The sequence below is a fragment of the Thamnophis elegans genome, chromosome 8, assembly GCF_009769535.1.
Source record: "Thamnophis elegans isolate rThaEle1 chromosome 8, rThaEle1.pri, whole genome shotgun sequence".
Lineage (NCBI taxonomy): Eukaryota > Metazoa > Chordata > Lepidosauria > Squamata > Colubridae > Thamnophis > Thamnophis elegans.
The window spans coordinates 25,599,758-25,622,200 of NC_045548.1; the positions used below are offsets into that span (position 1 = coordinate 25,599,758).

Consider the following 22,443-nt stretch of genomic DNA (forward strand, 5'->3'; position numbering starts at 1 on the left):
CTGCCATTAGGCAGAGTGAGAAAGTCATCATTATGCTTGATTTTGCTTTGGAATGTCAGAAAAGGAGCAGTAAATTAGCTATTTTCTAATAGAAATTTCTGCTTCAGGAACTAAATTATTAGTTTGGGGCATTATGTTCTTATACTTGGGGGCAGGAGGTGAGGTTTTCCAAGTTTTTGCAACTCTGATGGTGAATCAGAGATTATCCTTTTGTATTACCGTTTAAACATTGATCATACTTTAGTGAAAAGACTTATACAAGAAGATGACTAAGGACAGCTACTCCTGAATGGCCACAATGTGAGGACTACTTGAAAATTACATGGTGATCATTCAAATAATAATGAGTCATACATAGAGTCATAGAAACCAGTCCCTGCTATGTTTTAGTATTAAGATGTAAAAAGAATGTTTGTCAGGTGTGCATGAATGAGTCACTAAGTAGAAAACCATTAAAAGATTCTATACATGGCAATCATATCACCAAAAAAAAATTGTACATTTTACTGCTGTAAACAAATAATGTATTGGACACAGCTAACCTTATTCATGATATTTACTGAGATCATTAGGCTATACCTTATCGTGCAATCAATCTATCCATTGAACTCAATACATTTGGAGGGTATCCAAGTGGAGGGAATTAGTATAATTTATCTGATAGGATACAATATATCAGTTAAATAAATAATAAAATAAAAGTAAATTCTAATTTTAATGTTTATTATGTATGTTGTATAGTATTACATATGTACATATATGTATATATGTGTATTATATATGATATATGTGTTATATATGTATATATATGTATATACTGTATACCGTATATACTCGAGTATAGGCCGACCCGAATATAAGCCGAGGCACCTAATTTACCACAAAAAAACTGGAAAAGTTATTGACTCGAGTATAAGCCTAGGGGGGAATGCAGCAGCTACCGGTAAATTTCAAAATAAAAATAGATACCAATAATGTTTTTGAATATTTATTTCAAAGAAAAACAGTAAACTAGCGGTGTATTCAATGAAATACTTCACTCACCTCATGATGCTGATTTCCCGCTGTGATGGATGTCCCGTGCAGCCGCGGGAGCGATGTCCCGCCTCCTCTGACACACGGCACAGTGATTCCTATCATTGGATCACTGTACCAGAGGAGGTGGGACATCGCTATGTGGCTGCTTGCCATAACAAGGAGGAGGTGGGACATCGTTGCAGAGCGGCAGGAGGGGGAGGAAGGGGAATCGTAAGACAGCCCTGCATTACATTAGAACGTGAGGAGGGGGGATGGTGCGGTGTGCGCTGCGCGGCAAACTGACACAGAGGGAGGGAAACTCACAGGGGCACTGGGCCATTCACGAGTGTCACCCAGCGGCATGGCCCCGCCCCTTTTTCTCCTCCATTTCGGGCAAATTTTCACTGACTCGAGTATAAGCCGAGGCGGCTTTTTTCAGCCCAAAAAGTGGGCTGAAAAACTAGGCTTATACTCGAGTATATACAGTACTGTATATACAGTATATACAGTATATGACACACATACGTACGTACCGTCTGTCTGTCTGTCTGTCTGTCTGTCTGTCTATCTATCTATCTATCTATCTATCTATCTATCTATCTATCTATCTATCTATCATCTATCTGGGTCTTGTTGTATTCGGGTCTTTTCCGTAAGATTGAGATTGTCTTGGCAACGTTTCGGCAAGGTCCCACTCGCCATCTTCAGGCTGGTGTGCTTGTGAGAGTAAGGTGTGTTCGGAGCTGTTGTCTTTCTATAAATCTTGGTGGGGGTGTGTGGAGTGCTGGCTTTGTTGCTGTAAGTGGGTTGATTGGCTGTGTGGTGCATCCTGATTGGTAGATGGAGTTGATGTTTGTAGATTGGTGGGTTGTGTCATATCATCCTGTGTGGCTGAGTTGCTGGCTGTGTGTCCGTTGTTCTTTTGTGTTATAACAACCTGGGTGGTGGGTGGGGTTCATTTGTAGACTAGGGCTGGTTTCCAGATGTCTGGTAGGCCGGAGGTATCATCATGTTTATTCATGTTGTTGGGGATGCTTCTCTATTTTGATGACTTCTATAATTATTCTCTGTTGAAGTGTTCTGTTTTGGAGATTAATTTGGTTCCTTCAAAATCAATTTCATGTCCTGTTGCTTTAAGGTGCTGGAAAAGGGAGGAAGTTTTTTCTTTTTTCTGACTGCGTTCTTGTGTTCTGCGATGCGTGCATTTATTCCTATTAGTTTGTCCAATGTATGTGGCAGGGCAGATTTTGCATGGTATTTCATAGACTCCTTGGTTTTCTAGCTGGATCATGTCTTTGGGGTTCTTAAGATGTTGGCTATTTTTGGTCAGTGCTGAAGGCTGCCTGATATTGTGTTTTGGAGAATTTTGCTGATTTTAACTGTGGTGCCTTTGATGTAAGGGAGGGGGATGCCATTGTCCTGTTCGTGTGTCTCGGTTCTTGGGGGGTGTCACCCTTTGGATTAGGTTGGTATTGTTTTTCTTTGGAATCCGTTGGAGATTACTACGCTTGTGAGAGTGTGTAATTCAGTTTTAGGTGGTCTTTTTCGGCTAGGTGTTTGCTTCTGGAGATGAAGGTCTGGCTACAGAGTTGATCTGTGCAGGGTGGTGATGGGATTGTGCGTTTAAGTAGAAGTTGGTGTGTGTTTTTTTTCCAGTAGATGGTGTGTCCTAGGGAGCCATTGGGTTTTTTGTAGATTAGGATGTCCAGAAAGGGAAGTTGGTTGTTTGCTTCTATTTCGATAGTGAATTGTATTTGGGGGTATAGGCTGTTGAGATGTATGAGGAAGTTGTCAGTTTTTCTTCCCATGTGGCCAAATCACAAAAGTGTCATCTACATATCTAAGCCAGAGTTTGCGTATAAGTTTGCGATGCGATGTGAGAGGGTGATCCCATGGTGCTCCTTCTATCTGTTTGTATCTTTGGTCCAGTATGGATGAAGTATGTTTGGTTAGGCAGTGGTTGGTCAGGTCCAGGATGTGTTTAGGGGGGTTGTGTTTGTTCTGGATAGCTGTCACGGCTTCTTTTATAGGCACTTTACTGAAGAGGATATGGACATTGAAGCTCACGAGTAGGTGGCTGGGTTGTAGGTTTTGTTTCTTTATTGTTCTATGACAGTGGAGCGAAATTTTTGTAAGTGTGAGGTGATGATTCTGTGTAGGGTGAAGTTGTTTGCGATGAATTTGGCAAGATTTGTAGAGGTGAGCCTATGGAGCTGACTATGGGTCTGAGTGGTGTTCCTTCTTGTGTATCTTGGGGAGGCCATAGAGCTTGGGCCTCTGGCCATAGAGCTTGAGCATCTGGATGATTTTTCTCTGGGGAGAGAACCTTCCTCCCTTTTCCAGCATCTTAAAGCAACAGGACATGAAATTGATTTTGAAGGAACCAAATTAATCTCCAAAACAGAACACTTCAAACAAGAGAATAATTATGGAAGCCATCAAATAGAGAAACACCCCCACAAACATGAATAAACGTGACGATACCTCCTGCCTATCCAGACATCTGGAACCAGCCTAGTCTACAAACGAACCCCACCCACCACCCAGGTTGTTACAACATAAAAGAACAACGGACACACAGTCAGCACCTCAGCCATACAGGATGATACGAAACAGCCCACCAATCTACAAACATCAAACTCCATCTACCACTCAGGATCAACCACGCAGCCAATTCAACCCACTTAGAGCAACAAAGCCAGCACTCCATACACCCCAGCAAGATTTATAGAAAGACAACAGCTCCTACCATGCCTTACTCGCACAAGCACCAAGCCCAAAACACCAGCCTGAAGATGGCGAGTGGGACCTCGCTGAAACGTTGCCAAGACATTATCAATCTTACCTGGGAAACTACCCAATACAACAAGACCAGGTGTGTGTTTGTGTATGTTCCCGCATAACTCTAGAATGCCTTGGGCAATTTAAACCAAACTTGGTACACAGATTACTTACTCTCTGGAAACAAATAATGTGGGGTAAGATACCCTAACACTGTTCAGGGTGTGTGTTCTGTTAAGATACAGCCTGTGTGCCTTTAAATGGCTTTTACCATACAGCGTTGTGGAGTTGCCACGGTAACGGCTTCACAGTAATCCTCAAGGGGCCTCCCTATGGTAAGGGGGAAAATCCAACATTGGATCCAACAACGTGCTTTGTCAAAAGTATTCTTTGGGTTGTTGTCTTACAAAATGCGAAAAAAGTGTTCTCAAAACACTCTATTTCAAATTAATACTAGAAACATTAAATATAGTATCCAGAAGTCAAATGTTCAAACAACATCCTTTCAGCAAAAATACTGAAATACATGAGTAAGCTTTTCCAGCACAATTAATATTACTTAGGATTCCTACCAAAATTAGTCAGATTTAAATTCACATGACTAAGCTTTTTGCCACTGTAACTTAGTCTGAATCCTGAACTGAATTGTTACCGGAATCTGACAATGATCTGGAAGATGGAGGAGTGGTGGGTTGAAGTAGAGTGGAAGAAATGCTGAGTACAGAACAAACAGATAAAAAGGAAAGGAGAAACAGAAAAAGAAACTTAGAAGGAATTATAAAAGAGGCGTCAGGAGATTTGTACTAGCCAGATCTTGTCAATGTTGCCTTATAATAAAGTAGAACTTAGTTCATCTTATTGTGTTCCTGTCTGGTCTCCTTGGGAGCCTGACATCAATCCTTGTAAGTCTGAAAGTATGAAAGTATGCTACCTTTTTAAATTGCCTAATAGTTAGGGTGGTTTCTTTCTCAGCCAGTTGCAGGCATGATCCTCCTTTTAGCTGAATCTTCCCTAGTCAGCATGTATCTCCATTCATCCTATTCCAAAATCATTCTCACATTCCATTACATGAATATGCCAACACTTAATCAAAGCAGTATTTTCAATTTAATTTTATAGCAACAGAACTATGCCCAATCACATTATAGATGCCAATATTTTTCAGGAAAATACTGTGTTGTCTTTCACTCAGAATAAATCATTTGTTCCTCTGTTATTAATAACTAAATGGTAAACAACAAGATAACTTAGAAGAATAGGAACAGAGAGTGTATGTTGATACATACATGTTTGTATCCAGGAACAAAATTTAAAGACCAAGACAGGCGGAATTCTAGTATTGTCATCTATTTTACACCTCTAATTTTGTGAAAATTATCTTTAAGCTTACGACAGTTTTCGAAATGGTGTTTTCCTCACTTTTACATTCCACTATCTGTTCTACAGGTGTATTCCATGTTATTCAGTGTGTGATATCTTCCTTTTCACATTAAGAAATCAAAACACGAATACTATAGTTTTTTAGCATCTGACAAAATGCTTTGTATTTCTGATACCACTAGATTTACTATATATGACCTCAAAAATAATTCAAACTCTATAATCTGGAATTTCCTTGGGCAGCTTTATTCTATTTCCAAACTAATCTCTGTTGCAGCTGACCAATATTATAAAATGATCTACATAGTGTATAAAATAAAATGCTAATTTTGTTCACATTTAATCTACTGTTTTCCATTTTTGCTACGTTTGATTTCTTTTATGTTAACCTGTAGAAACTAGACACTAAGCTATATGGTCATTTTTTGATAGTTGTGTGCTTTACAATAAATGGATTGAATGTTTTGAATTTTTAAAAACTGTACAACAATTATAGTTAGCAACATTATGTAACTAAAATGATCAGCTTGTTAAAGAATAAACTCTCTTCACTGTCTCCTATCAGAATCAATATTAATATAAAATTGAAAGCATTTTAGGATTATTTATATAATTTAACTTACATATTTTTTAAGAATTAATTTACCTTATATTAATTTTAGGATTAATTCACTTTATATACCTTACATCAATTATTCATTGTAGAAAATATAAAAATACAAATTTTCATATATAATCATTACATATGGATTATAGCACGCTTTATTTTTTCAGCTCCTAGGTGAATCAGTTTTGTTCCGTGACACTCTAGGAACTACTGCTTTTAGCATATGCAGTAAATGGACTGGACTGAACTGGACTGGGACTAGGAAGAGGAGTAGGACTAGACTAGACTAATAGAAATAAACTACAGATTGTTTTTCCTGGGATTTGCTTTCTATGATAAAGAAACTGAAATTCATGACTTGTCTTAGCATAGTAACTAACATTATAATTCTGATCTGGCTGACAAGTCAGAATCAACGATTATGGTAAACAATGCTTCTGCCAGCAGCAAAAGCCATACAGGAAAGTCAACTTGTATCTTGTCTCGTTTTTTCCTTTGTTGGCAGGAGGCACCCCCCCCCCCGCTTTCATTTTTAATTATATTAAATCAAAATTGAGGCTGACATCTTAATTTCTGATTATGAAATTAGACAGTCTCATAAGGCATTATATCTAGTTGTTGACCAGTTCTGTTTGACCTCATCAGACTTCATTCTGCATTTGGACTTAATAAAAAATTCTGGCTGGTTTAAAAATGAAAGCCCTAATCTTCTTGCGGCATGCAGTCAGAAAAGAAATCAAAGGTTTTTTTTTAAAAAAAATATTCATACGTAATGCTAAATTAAGGTCTGGAATTATTTTTGAAAAAGACCCACATATGCCATCATTTTTTTTATATAAATGCCTACAAAAATGAAATATTTATGCATGGTAAATCCCAAAATGAAGCAAAAATACTAACATTATTCTTATTTCTGTGGCTTAACCATTCAATACTAACCAAAAAGCCTGAAGGGGAACTCAGAAAAGTGTGCTGAGTTTTGCTTTACTGATGATAATAATAAATTAAAACCACATGCTTCATTGAAATAAGCAATTTTGGTTGAAAAGTAATTATAGAAATGTAAATACTGTATAATTCTTTATCAGTAACCAGGTAAATGAGCTCTTAAAGACTTCATAATGATGTTAGTTAAATGTAATCTGTTCCAAGGTTAGTACACTGTTTAAATAGGCTTTTTAGGTCACACGGAATGATCTGCATGTGGTCTCAATAAAAGCTAAAGCACAAGCAACAGGGATTACCATAATTACTTCATCAAACTACAAGTAGCTAATGGGATTATACCCTAAGGGTAAGCAATTATTCCCTGCATACAGAATAAATGTGCTGAGAGAGGTGGAAAAGAGCAAATATTATAGCAATAGGATAAATAGGTCCAACATCGCAGAGTGAAGACCAATGGAAGTAAATTGCTATAACTTCAAAGAATCTGAGTTTCTTTGCCTCATTTTCCTCTTTCTTTGGCTATAATTTTGGTTGATCACTCACTTCCATTTCCTCTTATATACATGCATGCACACACACATAATACACATACACCACACACATATATACAGGTGAAACTCGAAAAATAAGAATATGTGCAAAAGTTCATTTATTTCAGTAATGCAACTTAAAAGGTGAAACTAATATATATACGATAGACTCATTACATGCAAAGCAAGATGCTTCAAGCCGTGATTTGTCATAATTGTGATGATATGGCTTACAGCTCATGAAAACCCCAAATCCACAATCTCAGAAAATTAGAATATTGTGAAAAGGTGCAATATTCTAAGCTCAAAGTGTCCCACTCTAATCAGCTAATTAAGCCATAACACCTGCAAAGGGTTCCTGAGCCTTTAAATGGTCTCTTCAGTCTGGTTCAGTAGGAATCACAATCATGGGAAAGACTGCTGACCTGACAGTTGTGCAGAAAACCATCATTGACACCTCCTAAGGATGGAAAGCCTCAAAAGGTAATTGCAAAGTTGAATATTCCCAAAGTGCTGAATCAAAGCACATTAATAGAAAGTTATATGGAAGGGAAAAGTGTGGAAGAAAAAGGTGCACAAGCACCAGGGATGACCGCAGCCTGGAGAGGATTGTCAGGAAAGGCCATTCAAAAGTGTTGGGGACTTTCACAAGGAGTCAGGCTGGAGTCAGTGCATCAAGAGCCACCACGCACAGACGGATCCTGGACATGGGCTTCACATATCATATTCCTCTTGTCAAGCCACTCATGAACAACAAACAACATCAGAGGAATCTTACCTGGGCTAAAGAAAAACAGACCTGGTCTGTTGCTCAGTGGTCCAAGTCCTCTTTTCTGATGAGAACAACTTTTGTATCTCATTTGGAAACCAAGGACCCAGAGTATGAAAGACGAATGGAGAGGCACACACTGCAAGATGCTTGAAGTCCAGTGTGAAGTTTCCACACTCTGTGTTGATTTGGGGAGCCATGTCATCTGCTGATGTTGGTCCACTGTACTTCATTAAGTCCAGGGTCAACGCAGCCATCTACCAGGAGATTTTGGAGCACTTCATGCTTCCTTCTGCAGACGAGCTTTATGGGGATGCTGACTTCATTTTCCAGCAGGACTTGGCACCTGCCCACACTGCCAAAAGCACCAAAACTTGGTTCAATGACCATGGGATAACTGTGCTTGATTGGCCAGCAAACTCGCCTGACCTGAACCCATAGAGAATCTATGGGGCATTGCCAAGAAAAAGATGAGAGACATGAGACCGAACAATGCAGAAGATCTGAAGGCCGCTATTGAAGCATCCTGGTCTTCTGTAACACCTCAGCAGTGCCAAGGCTGATAGCTCCCATGCAAAGCCTCATTGAGGCAGTAATTGCTGCAAAAGGGGCCCAAACCAAGTACTGAGTACATATGCATGGTTATACTTTTCAGAGGTCCAATATTGTTCTATGTACAATCCTTGTTTTTATTGCTTGCATGTAATATTCTAATTTTCGGATATTGTGGATTGGGGTTTCCATGAGCTGTAAGCCATAATCATCACAATTATGACAAATCACAGCTTGAACTATCTTGCTTTGCATGTTATGAGTCTATCTCATATATTAGTTTCACCTTTTAAGTTGCATTACTGAAATAAATGAACTTTTGCACGATATTCTAATTTTTCGAGTTTCACCTGTATATATACATAGACACATACATCATAATATTCCTTTTGGATAAATCAATGCTATATAAAGCACAGTAATGGAATAAGAAACAGCAAGACAAAGATATTAAAAGTATGAGATGAGAAGCAGATAAGGAAACATAGTTCAAAATAGTTTACATTCAAACCATTTACTATAATTCTTCACCAATCTACTTTTGCAAATTATCGGTGCTTCCACCTTCTATACACAGTATACTGCTCTGTAAATTGCTTTTTGTTGTTTCAATTTCTCATTTCTATCTTTGCTTGATCATATCAACAATGAAGGTCAACAATTCTCTTGATCTTTCCCTTCATCTGTATTCCTTAACTCTGTCTTCATGCCAAACCACCTCAACATATCACATGTGGACTGACTGCTCAGTTTTATATTTTCCTGAATAAACTGCTAGCGCAGTAAAGATCAGAATTGGTACCAGAATTTTTGTTGCTAAGCAATATGTTTGCAAAGTGTGATGTCACATGACTGCAATGCTTCGGCTTAGCAGTCCCATCACTTCCCATTGCCATTATGGGTCACTCTGAGTACCCACCTGAAACTATGCCATTCTGTGCTTGGTCTCATCAAACTCCATGCCTCAGTAAGGTAAGGGACTATTTTCTCTTCAACTCCTCCTACTCACATATCTTTCCCCATCTTCCCCTATTGTCAGCCCCATACACTGCCTTGTGCCACAGTAAAGACTCCCAGAACCATGAAGCTCTGGGATTGCTTGCCATGCTGCAGTTCAGACTTCTGGGCACACTGCAATACTGAGGTTGTAAGACGTCTGAGCCACAACACAGTGTGAAACTGCCAATCAGAACAATGACACAAGCCACTGACATAGGAAATTCTAGATGCTTCAGGAAGTCCTAGCAGCAGAGTCAAAGCTGCTGAACCAAGGACAGCAGGCATGCTTCCCTCACTGCCCTGCACTCTAACACCCCAGCTGACCTTCAGTTTCATCTTACTCCTGCTGCTGATAAGGCATGTCTACCCTGGTCCTTTATAAAGCAGCTGGTAGCCACATGATTTTCCCCAGGTCTCTTGAGGAAAGCCTTTGGCTTGCTGTTCTCCAAACAGTGTGGCCCATTCTCACAATGCTTCAGAAGTCCTCGGAAACTTTTTCAATGCTTTCAAGGATCATGAAAATGGGGCATACTATTTAGAGAATAGTGCAGTTTTGGAAAAGAGACCTGGCATGGCCAGCAGCTGCCTGGCAGAGAGCCAAGCCAGAGATGCACTTTATCAACAGCAGAAGTAAGGTAGCAAAAGTCAGTGGGCCGCAGATGGGTTCAAAAGGCATACACAATGCGTAGTATTGGGAACAACTGAGGTTTTGCACTGTGATGCTGTGGTGGCTGGCCGTGCTATGGGGCTTGAGATGACATTTCTCAGTGGCAGTGGTGGTGCTGGGGCTGGGAGACCTGAGAGCATTGGCAGCTGGCTGGTAGGGCTGAAAGACCCAGGTCTCTACTTCAGCCCCAATCCTGCAACTGCCACCAAAGAGGGTGATTAAAAGAGCACAGGAGGTGGAAATATGCAGGTGGATATGGTCATAAATGGAGTCAGGCTGCCAAGTGTTTGAATTTGGTCACATGACTGTGGATGCACCAAAAAATCCATAATTTCAGGGACTGCACATAAGTCACTTTGTTCAGTGCTTCATAACATTTGAGTGATCACTGAATGAATGGTCATTAAGTCAAGGACTACCTCTAAAACAAAGCAGGCAGAAACATGCTGTTGTGCGCAACCCTTTTTGGTTATTCACCCAATTTCCTACATGTGGTAAACTTTGTGGGAAACAGCTTAATCTAATTGTTTAAACTTTACCTATTGATGTATATCAATAATTCATTTTTCCTTGCCTAAAATGCAAGTACCTTGTGATAGATACATTAATTTTTGAGCCACTTTCTTTATTGCATTATACAATCTGTATAACATTTCCTATAAATTAGTTGGGTTCTCAATCCTTACTCTGCATATTAGTATGCACAATCTGCCCAATAAAGTATATGCAAATTGATAACCTTAGCCGATAAATCTCTATTATCATCTTATATTAGCATCAAGCCTGGAGTTGATCATTTTAATTAAATAGATTGCAAAATCGCCAATGGAAACAATTTGCTTGACATGAAAAATTTCCAGGAATTTGGTCTCTATCCTTTTCATTTGTATGTCAATCTGGAAGTACCTTTAATGATCAGTTCTGCATAATTTGATACTCCAACTCCTCCTTCTGTGCGAATCATGCAGCGGTAATTGCCAGCATCCCGTTTAGTAGCATTCACCACACTAAAAGATGCTACAAATCGACGATCATTAAAATTTTCATGTCCTTCAAAGGTGCATCCCGTACAAGCAATCCCTAATGAGAAACAAATACAACAATTTATTTTAATAAATACTTCATTTGCAAGTATTTTACAATAAATATTAAAATTAATGTGGGCATGTAAATAAGCATATGCATAGTTTTGTCATCCTGTTCCCCCCATCCCCCAAGCTTGCTGTGTTGCTTCACCATGGCAAGGTTGTGTGTTCCTGGGAGGGATTAGCAAAAACTGCTGGAAGTGTATGGCAAAAGCATATATTCCCAGAGTCACCCAAAGCATGAAGCTCTTCCCAGATGCCTAACTAAAGCAAACAAACACCTATATTGGGCAGCAGAGATCTAGAGAGAGATGCCAGACACAGATAATCACCTTAGTGACAATGGCAAGGGCAACAATTCATACTGTGCAAGAGAAGGCGACTGTAAACCACTAATGTATTTTCACCAAGAAAACCACATTAATAGAAAATATAAAATGACCGACATTGTATGAAGGAAGATGGGCCCGTCAGCTGGGTCATATTACTAAGAAAGAACAGAATATCTTTAAGGAAATTAATAATGTTTAAGACACCACTAGATTAAAGCCTTTGGAATGTTTAATATTGTTATATAACAAAAGAAAAACAAGCTGCAAAGAGAGAATCAAAGCAGGAACATGGACCATTAAAAAGCATAAACATGGGAAAACCCAGCACCCTGAAAGATGAAATGAAACCACTACAAATTGACATTTTAGGCATCAATGAATTGAGATGTACTGGGATTGGACAATTTCCTTTAGAAATTACATTGTTTATTACCCAGGATATGAAAAACAAGAATAGCATTTGGCTACAGTGCAATCAATGACCAAGTAATATTGATTAGACTTCATGGAAATATGACGATCCTTTAGATTTATGTTTTCAACCACTAATACAGAAAAGGATGTTGATGAGTTTTATGATCAAAATCAATTTGAAATCAACAGAACATGTAAGCAAGATGCATATCTACCCTTTTAAAGAGACAGTTGAGCATCCTGGATTTTTAAAAAATGCAAGTTAACTTTTGTAATTCACTTATACACACACAAAATAGTTTTCCAGTTTTGTATAACTTTCTTTAAAGATTAGGATCTAAATTTTAGAGGATAAAAGACATCTCAGTATCAGTATTGTTTTAAATATGGTTTTCTATATTTATTATATGGGGAGGGGAAGTTACAGCACCAATACAGGGAGTGATAGAAAAGACAGAAACATTTAAGGTATTTTTCAGAGTATAAAACACACCTTTTCCCCTCAAAAAACAGGCTGAAAATCTGGGTGTGTCTTATACACTGGATGCAGCATTTTTGGCCTCCTGAAACCCCGTCCCCTTTGCAAAAATGGCCGTGCATAGCCTTTAGGAGCCTTCCCGAGTTCTCCTGGGGGCTGGAGGAGAGTAAAGTGAAAAATGGGCCTTTTTTGCTTGTTTTTGCCCCCCCCCGGCCCCCATGACCATTCTACAAGCCTCCTAAAGGCTATTCATGCCCTTTTTTTTACCATTTTCGTGAAAAACGGGCCATTTTTGGGAGGTCTGCAGAGTGCAAAAACTTTTTAAAAAATTTGCCTCTTCAAAATCTTGGTACATCTTATACTCAGGTGCATTTTATACTCGCAAAAATATGGTAAGTGCAGAATGGCAATTCCTTGTGTTTAATCTGTTTTAACAAATATTTTCTTCCAAATGCTTCTATTTATGGTATGTTTACCAAATGTAAACACCTCTTTTATTTTTATATATTGTACTACTTTTAAATGCTTGAGCTATAAAAATTTCATCTATTAGCAAGTGGTACCAAATAATCAGGCAAATAAACAAAAAACTTAAAAGCACACCTCACAGCAAAGACTATGCAAAACAGTATTTTGTAAAACAGAAAACAGCCTTTCTTCCATCATGACTACTTTGGCAGGACCCAAAGCCAACCTGAGTAACCTTATCTTAAAACTCAAGGCAGGCTCATGTTGAAATGGTCCTTCAAATAGTCTAGTTGTCAACAGCTATTTCAACTATACTGAGAAAAGGATAGAATATCACTATAACTGATTCAGAGAATGTAAGGTGTTTCATTCATTTGATTTGACAGCTTTACTGTGTTTTACACTAGCAACAGTTTCTAAACTGGAGAATTTTGAAAATTTGATTCACTGAGTAGAGAAAGAAATAAGTAAACCATATTAGTACCATCATAATGTTTCCCTTGAATATGATTAAAAGTTTTTTTATAGGTTTTATAGGTTTTATTTGCATTTGTAGGCCGCCCTTTTCCCTGAGGGGACTCAGGGCGGCTCACAGAAAACCAGGGAAAGGGGAAATACAACATTGAGACAACAACACATAATAAAATAATGAGCAACATGCATACAACATTCGGGCGGGGTAGAAATCCTTATCCCCAGGCCTGACGGGCGAGCCAGTTCTTCAAGGCAGTGCGGAAGGCCTGGACGGTGGAGAGGGTACGAATCTCCACGGGGAGCTCGTTCCAAAGGGTCGGGGCTACTGCTGAGAAGGCCCTCCTCCTTGTGGTTGCCAGCCGACACTGGCTGGCCGATGGAATGCGGAGGAGGCCTAATCTATGGGATCTTATAGGTCGTAGGGAGGTAATTGGCAGAAGGCGGTCTCTCAAGTATCCAGATCCACTGCCATGTAGGGCTTTATGGGTGATCAATAGCACCTTGAAGCGCATCCGGAGATCGACAGGTAGCCAGCGCAACTCGCGGAGGATAGGTGTAATGCGGGTGAATCGGGGTGCACCCGCAATCACTCGCGCGGCTGCGTTCTGTACTAGCTGAAGTCGCCGGATGCTCCTCAAGGGCAGCCCCATGTAGAGCACGTTGCAGTATTCCAGCCTAGAGGTCACAAGGGCCCGAGTGACTGTTGTGAGGGCCTCCCGGTTCAGGTAGGGTCGCAACTGGCGCACCAGGCGTACCTGGGCGAATGCCCCCCTGGTCACAGCCGCTATATGATGGTCGAATGACAGCTGTGGATCCAGGAGGACTCCCAAGTTGCGGACCCTCTCTGAGGGGTGTAAAATTTGACCCCCCAGCCTGAGTGTTGGATTATTGGCCGAATCTTTGGGAGGAAAACACAACAGCCACTCGGTCTTTTCCGGGTTGAGCACAAGCTTGTTAATCCTCATCCAGTCCATGACGGCTTCAAGCCCCCGGTCCATCACGTCAACCGCTTCATTGAAGTGAGAAACTAGATAATTGATCAGATGAAGGAGCTTATAAAAATGTTTTCCGTCTCTACTAGGGATAAAGTGCTACTGGTTTGGACCAGTTCATCCGAACCGGTAGTAAAAAATGTTACTGGTTTGGGCGAACCAGTAGCTCTGACAATCAGCTATGTGAAAATCATCTGTGCTGCTAGCACAGCTGATTGTCGCACAGCTGATCATTGGAATTATCGTTTTGCTCAAACAGGTACCATTTTTTACTACTGGTTCGGGCAAATGGAGTGCATGCGTGCGCAAAGCAAACCAGTAGCAGACATTATGTTTTAAATCAAAATTATAATTACAGGTGATGCCATCATTCATCTGGATTTTATATGATGATGAGTATGGGGTTAAATATACCCCTTACACTTACTGGGTTATACAGTATTCAAAAGTCAGAAGTGGAGTATGGTGCATACAGCAGTTTTCCTTAATGCTGTTCTCCAGTTGTAGCCTCTACATTTTATTACGTCCTCCCAAATCCCTTACAAAGAACCCCTGATTTTTTCTAGACAGGCTGGCTCCAATAAATGGATATGTTCATTTGAGATGACTGCTCCATTCTTGGACAGGAATATTTTCTAGCATTTATGCATTCACCAACCTTCTCTCCAATACTGATTTGGTAAGGAAACTGGGCAAAGAAAATGAATGGAAAACTTCAAAGTTGAAGTTCCTTGTACTGCAAATAACCAAAGGCTTAAGTAAGACCCAGGAGCATCTGCAGGGTTTAAGTGCTTAACTGTGCATATCTAATATTCTTTAAATTATGCTAGTGGGTTTTATGTTTTCAGCATTTTATCATTTAAGTTGCAAAACACATGAAGCCCAATCTTCCAGACTTTATGAAGTGGAAAGAGCTAACAAAATATCAGCAAACAAAACAGAGAACCTATAGGGAATGCTGAACTTAGTCTGTTAATTATGGTTGTCAACATGTTGAAAGTAACCTTATTATGCTATTTATAGCTTCTGGAAAACTTTGCATAATGTCAACATTAATTGATCCATGTACATAATTCATGATGTGAAAGTTAGAAATGAACCAAATTATGCCAAATGACTGGAGATTGAAGAGTGAACAACAAATTTTAATTTCAGCAATAAATATAACAATAATAAAATAATTTAACCTCTGCAAGTGATTTTTCAATGCTGTCTTATTTTACAAATTGTTAACACTTAATTTCCAAAAGTGAAAGCTCAAAAATGATAATACTTGTAAGCAATTTTGAATATGAATCTAGCTTCAAAAAGGTTTGTTTACTTTCAGTATATAATTTGTCAATATAATAAACAGAAAACATGACTATTCATAGTTAACCATATGATAATGGTCTGCATTGACGGAAATAAATCTGAATCATGAAAAAGTGAATTAATTGGAATTAACTGAATCTGAATTTAGCATTCAGCAAAAAGTCAATTTCTTTCTTTATTTTTTTTTAAATATAATAATTCTGGGAATAATTAGTTCTCTATGTAATAACTAGTAAATACCGAAATCTTAATTATTGATTTTTATTTATTTATATTTGCACTATTTCTTAATCTTCTTCAGAACCTTTAAAAAAATAAACAGAAAGTTAAGTACAATAGAGCATCCATGTTGCACTCTACATTGCACTACTCTTGAAGAGCATTAAGAAACTTCAACTAGGAGGCAGGGCTGATGTGGCTACAACACAACATGCAATCTTGGACCTCCAGGATTGCTGCTGATATCTCTGTTGTTGGACGGTCCTTTTGGACCTAAACCATCCCGAAGAGATGGTGATAGAGAAGGGGATGTCCTACTGATCTCAGGGACATTGCAAAGTCCCTGATCGATCCAGGAGAAAGCTCTTTTTGCCAGCTACAAGAGAAGCAGCCATTTTAAGTTGCCTAAGGTTGAGACAGACCCTTGAACAGAAGCTGAGCAGGAGATAGAGTGTGTCGAAATTGGTGAGATAAATTTTACTATTAGAGAAGAGAATACCCAAAAGACTTATAGTAAAGTTAAAATTGAAGACAGAAGTGAATAAGTGGCGGATTAACCTGAATTACAACTATTGTGTTATCTTTTTTTCTTTAATTTTGTTTCCTTTTTATGGATGAAATTTTTACAAATGCCTCTTACTTTTTAAATTGGACTGGTCTCTTTTCCCCTTCTTCCATTTTTCTCATTTTTTATATTTGTGGATTAAGGATTCCTTTTTTATCTTTTCTTTAATGCATGGCAGGATTGTCCTTTTTAACCATTTTTTTCTTAACTCAAAGAAAGCTTAAAGAGAGAGCTAAAAGCAGAGGAAAAAGAAGTAACACTGCCATCTGGAGGCTGGAGGCTTGGTTACATCTGTTATTTCAAGGCCATTGGCTTTGCTTACCAAAAGGGACAGAGAGAAAATCACGTCTTATTTATACAGGTGCTCTTTTGAAGTAAAGAGAAAGCCCTGACTTGAAAGATTACACTGAATTTATTTGAAATCTAGCAAAAAGTCTTGGACATCCTAGTGGCAGTGTTTATAATTTGGAAAAATGGCGCAATATGAAGAAGAAAAAGAAATAACTTTGCAACAAATTATGCTAGAAATCCAAAAAGTCCTAATAAGCACAGAAAGAATTGAAAAGAATCTGGCGATTATAGAACAAAGAAAAGAAAAAAATGGAGGGAAGAGTTGAGAATATTGATGAAACAATAATGAAACTTGAAGATAGAGCTCAAAAAATTGCAGAAAAATATGAACAAAGTGATAAGAAAATTGTTGATACTGACAGCAAACCGAGAGTGGAGGGAAATGGTATGTATGGAATACTGAAAGGAGAGATAGACGAACTGGATCTCTATCTCATGCTTCAAAATATAGATGAAGAAAGGGGAGAAAACTTGGCAGAAACAATGAGAGTATCTTTGGCAGAAGCACCCGTGATAACCAAAGGCAAGCTGATGAAAGGAACAGATGGAGGGTTTTGAGTCTTTATAAAATATGCAATGAATAACAAGCTGCAAAGAGAAGTTCGCAAAAGACTTATCAAGAAAAAACTTAGAATACAGATTCTACAAATGACAAGAGATACAGGACTGCACTACTACAGGAAGGATACAGGATGATGAAATGAAATGTCACAATAAAATTAAGTTAAACTTAGTTAAACTTTGAGTATTATGTATAAGACAAAGTAATAATAGTTATAGTCAAATAAATGATTAATAATGATAATAATGCATTTATATATACTAGATTGATATATGTAATTTTATATAAGCTGTAAATGAGGACCATGGAGATGAAGTGGGAAAGCTTTTTTTTATATAAAAGATAAATAATTCTACATTGAACAGAATACAAAAATGTAACACCATTGGATGAGTCCAGGATGATGTAATGAAATGCCATAATATAAATTTACTTTAAATTTAGTATGCTTCATATAAAAAGGATGTAATAATAGCTATATCAATGAATGTTTAATAATAATAATTGTATGCATATTTATTAGACTGATAATATGAGCAATGGAATGTGCTGAAATGAGTAAGTTGATATATGAAATTAGAGAACAAGAAGATAAACAATTTTATAGGACATGGGATCTATTTAATTAGTGGTTAGATTAAAAAAAACAAGGAATTGAAAATCTATTAGAGAATATCAACACCAAAATAATAGAATGATTTAAAATAGGATATTAAAAAATACTTATTATTGGATATGTTGAAGATGATGTAATGATCTATTACCGTATTTTCACGACCATAAGCTGCACCAGATTATAAGCCGCAGTATCAGTTAATGTTAATTTTTCAAACTTTTTTCATATATAAAGCGCACCGGGTTATAAGCCGCACGTTTTTATTGCAACATTCATCCGCGCGCAACTTTTGCAAACAAATTACTAACGAAATTGCAACATCTGCCACTCCTTGCACTCCGCACTCCATGATACACCCCCCCGCACCGTTCATCCAGTAAGGTCGGGGAGGCGTTGGGCAGAATTGGGAGGGAGATTTTCAAAGAAGCGCACCAAATATCTCCCGCGAACTGAATCGGCTTTAATAAAGCAATTACCTGCTCAGCTTTAGTTCCCTTTGTGAAAGTTAGAATCCGCAGCTTGAACCCGAGAAACTATTAATCCTTCTCCCATTAAGGGCCCTAATCTTGCCTCTCTTCGCAAAGGAGGCGCCCTCGGTTACATCTCGAGCAATCCATGGTCTCTGCGCCGTTGCCCCGGACGGAAATGTCTTCTGCTGAGCACGCTCGGTAGCCTCTGAGGCTTTTGCCCGTATTCTGCCCTTACTCCAGCGAAAAGAAAGGAGCGAAATGCACGCTAAAGTGCCGGCATGACTTTGAAGGGCTAGCTTGCCGCTTGCCTTCCACATCGGCCCGCGCGGAAGGCAATCCAGTCCTTTCAAAGTCATGCCGGCAGTTTAGAACTCACCCGCCATTCAGCGAAACATGACTTTGAAGTGCTGGCTTGCCACGTTTCCCCGGAGCGCTTGGGCTCCTTCTCTGGGCAGAGTTGGAGCCTTTCCTCCTCCTCCTCCCAACGGAGGGGCGCCCTAAAAAAAAAAAGAAAGGAGCCAAGCCGTTCCAGAGATGTGAAGGGAAGCTCCGGGCGAGGAAAGCGGCTTTCAAAGCTCCGTCGAGCCCCGCGTGTGGATTTGTTTATTATTTGCTCGGGGATCCGGATCTGGGCCACCTGTTCCTCCGGGGGCAGCCCAAGCCTTTGAGCGGGGAGCGGAGCTTTCTCCCGAAACGGCGCTTCTGCTCCCCTTTGGCACTTCGCTCTGGGAGAAAAATGGAGCGTGATGGACTTTCCAGCGCGTATCAGAAGCTGATCCGGGAGAGCTGGCAGAAAGTGAGCCTTGGTTTCCTTCCCATTTCCCTTCTTTAACCTAAACCCTCCCTCCCCCGCCTCTAAATGCCTTTTTAGGGCATATGCTCCCTGCTCAGTGCCCTCCAGATGTGCTGGATTACAGGCGCAGTATCAGTTAACGTTAATTTTTCAAACTTTTTTCATATATAAAGCGCACCGGGTTATAAGCCGCACTGCCGGATTTTGATCAAATTTTAGGACTTTCAGTGCGACTTATAGTCGTGAAAATACGGTATAATATAAACAAACCCATATTTAGAATACCTCGTTTAAAATGATGAAATAAGAGTGACAGTCAAACAAATGAAGTACTATAATAGTAATGTATACAAATATACTTGATTGACAATATGTGACTTTATATAAAATTTAAGGATTATGGAAAGGATGCACAAAAACCTTGTAACCAATCGACACACTGTACGGAATGGAAGATGTTTTTTATGTTACGTCTTTTGTTTGTTTATGTTTGTTTAAAAACTAAAAACTTTTTTTAAAAAATAAACTTCAACTGATGTAGAGTGCAGCATCGTGGGAAGTTCTTGGGGTTACTAAGATCACCCATGTTATACCAATGCTTCACGAGCTGAATTGACTACTGGTATGATTCTGGGTGCAACTCAAGGTGTTGGTTACTACACTTAAAGCCCTGAATGGCATGAGTCCAGGTTACTTGAGGAACAGTCTCACCGCACTGGGACTGGTCCAGCTTACCCATGCTGGCAGAGGAGGCATGCTGCAGGCCCTGTTTGTCAAGGAATTCTGGTTGACAGGGTCCAGAAGGTCCTTCTCTGATGGGGCTCCTGCCTTTTGGAACATCTTAATCTCTGAGGTGAGATTGGCTCCCACCCTTATGACTTCCATTAAGGACCTAGCTCTGTCAGATGACTTGGGGCCCTAATGGGGGAGCATCACACTGGAGGTGCTTGTTGAATTAAAAGGCAATCCCATCATTACTTTGCACATTGTCCTTCTCTCCCCATCTTTTAACTATACTTTTACCTTGATTTGATTCTCATTTTTATTGTTTTAGAGATATTTGTTATACTTTTAACGTTTTAATGCTAAATCCAGTCATTTTGTTACTAGATGTGTGGAAAAGAAATTTAATAAATAATAACTAAACAAAACTATAATTCATTTTTTAAAAAGTTGGAATTCAAATTCTAACCTGTACTCCCCTCACCTGTGTAACTTAGATCCAGCTGGTATTCATAAATTTAAATATACATAATATTTAATTTTTGATTAATTTTAGGGAAAATTGCATGATGCTTTGGGAATATGTGCATTCTTTTTTAGCACGAATACAAATATGGAATCAAATATACCACAGTGAATATCTACATTTCCAGCAGGAAAAGGATCTCCTTTTTTATCTTATCATGATTTGCAGTTGGATCCGCTGACTATGAGTGAATGCAATTGTGATAGTTGCTAGACACGGGGATATAATAATTCTTTATAGTGTAATGGTAAATGGTATGTTCTTCTAATATCCTAGCTTAACATTAATAATAGTTTTGCTGCTCACAGAGGCATGAAAGAAGTAAGTGAATATATACATGATTTACTATGAAAGATCAGTTTGGTACTACGAACAGAATGCATGTAGGAAAAATGGTCATTAGAAAATTTAAAAAATAACTTGCTGAATATGATATCTCACTTACTGAAGATACACTAAATTTATTTCTAAATTTTCATTATCAATATGTGTTAAATTATTTCCTTGGAGTAATCACTTGATTTAAATGTTACCAATGTAGTTTGGCTTGTGATGTGCAAGCAACACTTAAGGATATAGACATGTTTTTCCTCAAACTATAGCGAGAACTTTAAAAAGGACACTGGGTTTGTATACTTCTATTTCTCATCACTTTTGTAATTTTGCAAATTGCTTGCAAAATAAATTTTAGCTATTATGAATCTTTGGATCAGCAAGTCTTATAGCATCAGATGAGTTTCCATCAATCCTTAACAAAAGAAGCTTTTGGTACAAGCTTAATGGCTTAAGTTTTTTTTTAAAGAATAAACAACAAAAGGATGATTAAAAGTTTGATTTTAGAAAGTTATAATTGCACTAAAGTCCTGATAAATTTGAAATAAGATTTTGAAATTAATTGTTAGGATTCTTCCCATGAATAAATGTTCTTTTTAAAATTATTTTAAAAAAAGATTTTAAAAATTGGACACTAGAGGAAAATAGAAGGAATTAAGATTATAATTAAAGGAGAAGAATACTTAAATTTGAATATGGAACAAAACATTTTAACATTCAATATATAAAAGGATATTGTTGAACAATGGAGCCAGAAGTTAATGTTAACACTGTTTGTCTCTATATACGGTTTACAAGAATATATGGGGGGAAATGCTGCACTGGGCACACAAAAAAATTGGCTGTTGTCTTAATAATTAAAAGGGATATACAAATAAAAAAATAATCAGTTATACAATAACCTGTATAATTTTTCTACATTACATTTACAAAGTACACTTGTTAGTACTTTGAAGAATTTTGTGAGAAGGGACAAAAGGCTTGGCGCCTTCGGGATATCGCTAGCTCAGCGAGCGGTCCTCTGCCTGGCCGGAGAGGGGAATTGTCCAGGGGGCTTATTTTCGGGGTGGGCTTATATTTTTGCCCACGTGAAAAATGTGGCAAGGCTTTAGGACAGGTCGTATTTTTGTGGAAATACGGTATTATAATCTCAAGGAAACTGCTTCATAGTGTTCATGTTTTTACTTTTATAACGACTTCCCAGAGCAGGTTTTATAACTAAGTAATTTTTTTCCTTAGAAATGAAAACAACACGTGCATTGCATATATTAGCATTTTCACTAACCTATAATGTTTTTATTTGCTTTTAGTTCTAAGGTTTTTGTTCTTTATTTCTTTCATATTAGTCCAATTGAAATAATTACATTTTACCATAGAATATTGAAATGATATTGCTTTTCTGTGATTACATCGACCTTATAAACATACGAAAAAAGTATATCCACTAAATCTCTATGTGAACTAGAAATCTAATGAGC

General features: G+C 38.3%; 1 protein-coding gene across 1 annotated transcript in view; it reads right to left on the reverse strand.

Annotated features, from left to right (window-relative positions):
* Window positions 1-22,443, reverse strand: part of PTPRM (protein tyrosine phosphatase receptor type M) — a 495,619-nt gene that overhangs the window by 277,139 nt on the left and 196,037 nt on the right. Inside the window, 2 exon segments of the mRNA XM_032222734.1 lie at window positions 11,157-11,288; window positions 11,291-11,330. Coding sequence (XP_032078625.1) covers window positions 11,157-11,288; window positions 11,291-11,330 — 172 coding nt within the window.